General features: G+C 49.3%; 2 protein-coding genes across 3 annotated transcripts in view; one reads left to right on the top strand and one right to left on the bottom strand.

Moving 5' to 3' along the window:
• Nucleotides 1-2,086, top strand: part of LOC135810165 (chitinase domain-containing protein 1-like) — a 12,671-nt gene extending 10,585 nt beyond the window's left edge. Inside the window, exons 14-15 of one of the 2 annotated variants that reach the window (XM_065323637.1) lie at nucleotides 1,106-1,230; nucleotides 1,369-2,086. In XM_065323637.1, coding sequence (XP_065179709.1) covers nucleotides 1,106-1,204 — 99 coding nt within the window. In that variant the 3' untranslated portion in view covers nucleotides 1,205-1,230; nucleotides 1,369-2,086. Of the gene's footprint in view, nucleotides 1-1,105 lie in introns of both variants that reach the window. The other variant, XM_065323636.1, reaches the window with a different exon arrangement.
• Nucleotides 2,087-3,315: 1,229 nt separating this feature from the next.
• On the bottom strand, nucleotides 3,316-6,467 carry LOC135810166 (uncharacterized). Its single transcript, XM_065323638.1, has 2 exons — nucleotides 4,799-6,467; nucleotides 3,316-4,286 (listed from the first exon to the last, which is right to left on the bottom strand). Exons 1-2 carry the CDS (start codon nucleotides 6,029-6,031, stop codon nucleotides 3,762-3,764), a joined length of 1,758 nt encoding a protein of 585 aa, XP_065179710.1. The 5' UTR covers nucleotides 6,032-6,467; the 3' UTR covers nucleotides 3,316-3,761.
• Nucleotides 6,468-7,940: the final 1,473 nt, after the last annotated feature.

The following is a 7,940-nucleotide window of genomic DNA, read 5'->3' on the forward strand; positions in this document are numbered from 1 at the left end:
TTCACCGGAGCCACCGCATCCCAGCAAGAAGAAAACAGTACTAGTAAATTGTACGTCAGGTGGCTGACCGCACCACCCCAAATTTCATTCCGGTGCCCCTGCATGCCTGTGGGGAGCTGTGTGTCTTCCATGCCCCTGCATGCCTGTGGAGAGCTGTGTGTCCTCCATGCAGATGCGCCTTGCGCTCTCTGTCCGCTGGTTGCGCATGCCGCCCATTTTTTGGAGAGCTGTGTGTCCTCCATGCAGATGCGCCTTGCGCTCTCTGTCCGCTGGTTGCGCATGCCGCCCATTTTTCTTTCTCGTGTTTCCCCTGTGCATGAAACCAGGGGTCGGATTCAAGGGGAATTTTGTGTTGGGAACAACGAACTTATGTCAGAACATGTAGTGTTCCGGACGCAGTGTCTAATGGTTGAGTTCAAGGAGGCAACGATGCACTGTCCAGGGGGCATTCCCAATCGAATCCGCTGTCACCAAGAATTCCAGATGATGTTCTGGAAGTGAACCAATGGGAAATACCCACTACAGTTTCAATTCAACACGATGGACTTGGGAGTGGTTTTGATTGTGAGGGAGACATCGCAGCGTCAACCATTTAACACAGGGCACCCTGAAGAGTACATGTGCTGAAAAATTCACCCAAGCTTTGCTTTCCATGGCATTACGCCGAATCTGTATACGCCGACGACATGCAGTGGAGTGCTCTCAACGATGGCACTGGTTGAAAGTGCAAACACAGTGTTCACACGCGCGTGCGCGCACACACACACGCACACATACACACACACGGACACACACACTTGTGATTACCTCATGAACGCTGTATCCCGGAATCCTAGCACCAACACTGTTCAATTCAGCAAGACAAGTTTAGGAATTTTATTTCATCCCGAGGTCCCGCTTTGACTTTTCATCGCTGCCGTTCCGGACTATCTCATCTCTTTTACTCATACCCTCAAACTCTGCAACATATCTGAAACTAGCCAGGTGTTAGCTGAAGGACGTAATAAGATTAATGTATACATTTGCTTAATGTAGTTATGTTTGAATCCCCATCTTGCATCAAACAGCCTGTACCGTTTTTGCTGATTTCATGCCTGTTGCATAGTCCATTCACAAGCGTCTGGAGCTAGCTAAACAGCTGGGAGTTGGCATATCAATCTGGGAGATTGGACAAGGACTGGACTACTTCTACGATCTGCTATAGAGCTGCCGTCTGCGTGGCCATGTTGCCTAGGGGACCAGGGCAATGTTGCTTAGGGGGCCAGGGCAATGTTGCCTAGAGGACCAGGGCAATGTTGCCTAGGGGACCAGGGCAATGTTGCCTAGGGGATCAGGGCAATGTTGCCTAGGGGACCAGGGCAATGTTGCCTAGGGGATCCGCAGCTAGGGATGATTGCTCCATAGCTGCTGCTGCTGCTGTTCCTAGTATTGTGTTCCTCTCGTACTTGTACGGCACCCTACTCTGTCTATCTGTGTTGCTTGCTGAGCCCGCGGCGAAGCATGATGTTGCTTTCCCTGCCACGCTGACTTAAAAACTGCATCGACGAGTGGTGTGTCGCATGTGTTCACGTTGCGGCCTTGAGCCGGACTGCTGGATGGCATAGCTATTCAGCCACAGCCGGGCTGGCATTCATGAAATGTAAGATATGGCAGTTGTGTGCTTAGCCAAGTAACACTATTAAGTAACACTATTCTCTTCTATGAACATCATTGTACTCCCTGGGAGCAGTCACCGCTGATTACCCGCTACACAAATTATTTCGATTTTGACCATCATCCTCTTTTCTATAAGAAGAAAAGAGGACCAAAGAGCTACAATTTAGTTACGCTATAATATCCACTAACACCACTGCAGTTACTTTACACTAACACCACTGCAGTTACTTTACAATCAGCTCATTGTCGTGCAATGTTATCGCATGAGCTGATTGTAAAATAGCTGGTGGTGTTAGTGGACATTATAGCGTAACTTGTAACTCTTTGGTCCTCTTTTCTTCTTATAAATTAATCCTCGGCTCTCCACCCGAGTCTAATCCTTTTTAGCTCCAACTGATGATAGTCACAAGAACAGGTTTTTGGAAACCTCCGGGACTACCTTGCCTTGTTTATCGGAGTAATGAGTGCGCAGCTAATTGTATTCATAGCTTGATATAATTGAACTTGGTACCCTCTGTTTCTCAATCATAGCCTTAATAGACCATCCCACTATGCCTGCCTGTTCAAGTCCTGCTTGGAAGCGGGAGGATTTTCCAGCCGTGCTGCGACCCACAGTTAATTGGGAACTTGTGGCCTGGCATGAGGGAAACGTGGATGCAGCGAATGGGATTTTTCGGTCTTTGACCACATTGTGGTGGGTCTGATCTACTCACCTGCCACTGCTTAAGAGCTGCATCTGCGCTTTGATCCTAAAGGGTGGTGGCGTTCCTGTGGATGCGGAAAATTCCAGCCTCCAGCCGAGTCTCACGCGAACTGTTATTTTTTTGGGATGTAATTATTATGATTTCATGATGCCATCCTTTGCTTTACATGTATTTATAGCCATATGAGAGCTATTAGTTCAGGGTCTCGCGGTGCTTTTTGTTTTATCTTGGCCATCAAATGAGCTACTCAAACTGATAGAAACGTCTTTGCAATACAATTATCGCGATGGCTAGCACGTACATGACTTGCAAAGACGTTTCTTCTGTCACAGCTTCAGAGTGAGCAGATAGTGCAATAATTATTATTAGTGATCACCTGTAGATAAAGACCAAGCATAGTGTGGGTGCTGAGTAGGCAGCTCCCCCCCCCCCCCTCTCTCTCTCTCTCTCTCTCTCTCTCTCTCTCTCTCTCTCTCTCTCTCTCTCTCTCTCTCTCTCTCTCTCTCTCTCTCTCTCTCTCTCTCTCTCTCTCTCTCTCTCTCTCTCTCTCTCTCTCTCTCTCTCTCCTGCATGAACGACCCCTCGTCACCCGTACACACATACACACACACACACACACACACATGTGCGGCGGACGTCTTTTGCATAGCTTTGCAGGGCCGGCGCCACTGGTACGGCCGGTACGGCCATGGCCGTACCAACTTCCCAAAAAGTCGGTCCACGTGGAACGTCCAAAACCGGGGAGAAAAAGTTTCGATGTATGATTTTGTACATGGAGTCGCCCAGAGTGCAGGATTTGCCGTCTAAATTCCAAAAATGTTCTGGCGGAGGACCCCCACACCCCCCTTAAAGATGGCCCTTTGGCCACACCGCTCCGCGGAAGCTGCCTCCGGCCCTGGCCAAAGGGAATTGAAACTTCCTTCTCCAAGAGGCCTCTCAGTTGCCAATACAGTGTAGTGTTTTCAGTATTCTCTGTATTCACAAATTCACTATTTTAATACATACAAAAACAAAATATCCTAATATGTATAAGGCGGGGGTAGTACTAAACATTACGTAACCGCTGCTATTGTGCAATGAAGATCTACTACTCCTTATCTGTACAATTGAAGTGTTGCTGCCTGAGCGTTTCGCTGTACAAAACTATCAATGTGCAAGCCTCAGCTACGAAATTCTATAGAGGTAGTTAGCAAGGCAGCAGTGGCAGTAGAATGAGGATAAAGCAATAATATCTAGGTACGTGTGTGTGGTGGTGGTGGTGGGGGGGGGGGGGGGATCAGCTAGTGAGCGCAGCCGTCTAGGTGGGTGGGGGGGATCTAAGGATTACATGTTGTATTCAGGCGTGAACAAAATGTGTCCCTTCAGCACTTTGTACTCTCCAGCTGCAGAGGACAGCTGTTACTACTGAGGCGCAGAGCCACCACCATTAGCCGCCACAGGAATGTCAAAGAACTGCAAGAGAAGCTGTAAATCAGCTGCTTTCTTTTCGCTAAGGTTGTCACCAAACAGTTCGGACATGGGAGAGCATATGCCACTGGAAGACACGTCACTAATATTCCCAGGCATAGAGCTAGAGTAGCCGCTGCATCCGGACGAGTTTGTGACGCTGCTAGCATTTGAAAACCGTTGCTGCGTGGCCTGCGACACAGGCGGACTACAGAAATCCAGCGCCGTGCTGTCTCGGCTGAAGCGTCCTGTGTTGCCAGCTGAACAGCTGTCAAAACTCTGAAGCCTCTTAAAGGCACATCGGTGGAACGAACACTCGTAGATATTTGCTTGTGGTGCAGAGCTGTACCGTAGACCATGTAGTGACATTTTCTTTGTCAACTTTGGCGAGTCGCTTGCTGGTTCGTGACGCTTTGCTAGCTTAACAAGGCACCAGCCCGAGGCGGTCATCAACTCCAGCAAATCATCAAGTTGGCATGCCTGCATTGTCAAGACCATGCATGCACACACACACACACACACACACACACACACACACACACGTGTACACACACACGTGCACACACACATACATGCACACACACACATACACACACCATGCATACCAGGTATACGCCCGTTGCAAGAGAAGCACGCAAATCTGCAAATGCATTGGATGTTCACCCACAGAGCAAGACTAGCACCAGATGACTGCCTCATCCACACACCTGGTAAAGCCATGTGAATCGACCCCCCCCCCAATGCACACCTGGTCTGCACCGCACGGAGCACATCGGTATAGGACGGCCAAGATCGTTACCTATGCACACACTACACTTCCTGAGGTAACCAGACAGCACGCTGCTTTGATAGAAGCAGACACTGGATGCACTAGTACCTTGAAGTGAAATTGGAGTCACTTTGCCAACCAGCCCCGGCAACTGACACACACACACACACGCACGCACAAAAAACAGTACAGCTATGCTGCACACAAAGCTAATGTCACGTACCATGGCAATGTGTCTCTTCAGGGTTGGCGATTCCAAACAGGTATTCGTAATTGTTGCCCCCTTCTGAACTTCCAGTCGAACTTCTAATGTAGTCGGCTTCTGAGAACAAGTTTCAGGCGACTGTGGACGTGACCCATTAGCTGCTTGATACTCATCATAGAACATTGTGTCGTCTTCAAAGGGTGTTGACTCAGTTAGTGACATTGTGCTAGTAGCGCGTTGAAACCTTGATGAGCGGTGCAGTGTTGTCAGTCGGTTTGGCCGTGCAGTTAGTGTTTTAGCAGACCTTGGACGAGGCATCGGTGGCGACGACTGGTTAGAACTACAGGGCTCACCTGTTCTGCCATCCAAACTAGTGGTAACTGAAATACTTCGTTGTTTTGCATCATTGCGTGGACTTCCATCCGGCCCAGTGGGTACACCGGCAAGTGCAGCTTGGCAACCAATCGGTGAACTTACTGATCTCAGTGTTCTGCTGCTGGCAGGTCGAATGATGACTTGCCGCGCACCCGGTGGAGAAATACAGCGAACTGTAGGTAGAGGTGATTCTTCCCTAGCTTCACCTTTGTCTAACAGCTGCTGACAATGCATTTTTTTGGCTAAATCAACTTTAGGATCAACAATCATCTCGGACATGGTGAATTGCCGCGGCATTTTTTTGGGCCTCGGTTTTTCATGGCTTGGTGACGGGCTAGGTGGAGGACTGGCAGTAGCACTGGGCGAGGCGCAGGTATTGCATCCACTACTGCTGCTACTACTTCGTCTACTGCAAGGTGAATCGAATGGTTCCATACTATGACCTGATGCGGATCTAAAATGTTGTGAGAATGGGTGATGTTCCCCGTCCATCGCTGCAGAATCATCTGCACCTGTGGCCGCCTCCACCACATGATCGTCACTGGACGAATCAGTTACATTTTCCTCCTGCGGCACATTCGATAGCTTTCTTCTCCTCTCCGCAAACGATGAAACAGCTGTCACGAACTGATTGGAATGAGGCTCAGGCTCATCATCGGCCAAGGACGTTGCATGAAAAATGCACAGCTCCCGAGCTCTGCGTGACGCTTCCGGGGTGCGGCGTGGCTTGCTGGGAGTTCGTGGTGGCAAGCCCTCTTCGGACAACCGTGATGAGCTATCGCAGGACTGCTCTTCGCCACTTGTCGACACGGACCCGTATTTCACTCTCTTCCACAGCGCAGTCGGAATGTTCTCACTGCTGCTGTCGCTTGCCATCACAAATTCGAGCCTTTCTGTTCACCAGAAAACTAAAACGAAAAGTGTTTCCCGTACCTAGGTCTCAATGACAAGCACCACTCCGAGCAAAGAAACTCGCATAGGAACATAGTCGCAATCTCGCTACGGGAAGATCCATAGATTGACGCCAAAGAGCTATGTCAATGAAGAAATAGATTATGGAGCCTTTCCCTCATACCGAAAACAAGTAACAGTTAGTTCGTGTGTTGACATGATTTGGTAAGCCAACAGAACTACGGCAACAAAGTAACAGACAGTTACATAAATTTTGTGATTCTGAAGGCGTTCTGGAAAATACCTGCATATTTGGCAGGTTACCGGTTGCGCACTTAGCTACAACGCAGGGCTAGCTACAACTCGACTCCCGGCCTGCTACAAATTAGGTACCGACATTCACGAGTACGAGTGCGCCCTGCCAAGAAGCAAGTGAAGAACACAGTTAATACTAGTACTAGTACAGTTGCGCTCGGTGAAATCCGGCCCGAAGTGCATAACTGGCGCCCAGTACTGATGCGGCCCTTGACGCCCTCAAAGTTGTACAAGTGCTAGTGTGGGTGTGTGCCGTATGAACTGTGCATGTGCTGTACTCATACGCATGCATGCTTACACCAAAGTGTAAAAAACCTCGCCAAACAAAGACATGTGTAACATTCATTTCAGTTCAGCACAAGTAAAGAAGACGGAGATCGTTTCGAAGCAGTTTATTTCATACACAGAACAGCAGGGCTTCAATATTTTGTGTGGCCACCGTCAGCTTCGATTAGGGCTTCAACACGACGTGACATTGACTCCACGTATGGGGAAACCGTGTCAGGACCCAACGAGTCCCACTCCAGGTGCAGTGCCTGCACCAGCTGGTCAGCATTCTCGCAGCGATGTGGAATTATTCTCTTCTTGAGAAGAGCCCACACATTCTCGATCGGATTCATGTCCGGCGAGCAGGGAGGTTGAAACAGGATGTTGGGTACTCCGCTATCGAGAAGATCCTGCTGTTCTTGAGTGAAGTGAATGAAAGAAATTTTGAACTGTTTTTAGCATGCAACACTAGCACTCCGAACTTTTACACGAGGTGCGTACAGTTGAGTTCATACACACAAATCGCCAGTGATGTAATGGGAGCTGGCTTCGCGGCGCCGGCTTTGCACTTTGGGCCGGATTTCACCGAGCGCAACTGTAGTAGAATTTATTATTTTGATAGGGAAGGCCCTACAGACGTTGCCGTCTTGTTTCAGGGAACCCTAAGTGCTCTTTACAGAGGGGACCAAAAACGGATAGATGCTCAACCTGACGACACGAGACAGGCAGAGAATTCCACCTATCAGCGCCAAGGAAAGAAAGAGAGAACAGTTGACGCCTCGGTTCGGGCTGATGCTGATTATGCTTCTTTCTTCATCTGTGGATATCCGGATGCTGAGTTGCAGCGGGTCATTGTGCTAGCATCGGAGAAGGGAAATTCTTCCTGGCTCACCTGTCGGCCCTTGATTGAAGCGGCATGGCTTGAGTTCCGTGATGGCATTCACCTGGGATACGGCTGGCTTCCACAGCGACTGCCATCATCTTGCAGCTGTGGAGCCACATTTTCAGTCGCTCACGCGCTTTGTTTTGCAGCTTGCCCCACCGCGTACCGGTGGATTTCCGTCGGTGCAGCACAATGAGGTGCGTGACCTCACTGCCCATGAAGCGAGTGGCTAGGGTCACAATGTATCCGTGGAGCCCCACTGATGTATATGGATTCCCCCATGCCATATTTGACCTGTAGTTCATGTACTCCCGTACTAGATTTGTACCACAGTTGTATGACCTCGCACCATAACGGCATGCTTGCTTGGCTTGGGAGATACTTCCGTGCTTCATGTGTTTTGCCTCTTCAGTTGTGTTTTCCTTCTCT

Source organism: Sycon ciliatum, chromosome 2, assembly GCF_964019385.1.
Source record: "Sycon ciliatum chromosome 2, ocSycCili1.1, whole genome shotgun sequence".
In the NCBI taxonomy this organism is placed as follows: Eukaryota; Metazoa; Porifera; class Calcarea; order Leucosolenida; family Sycettidae; genus Sycon; species Sycon ciliatum.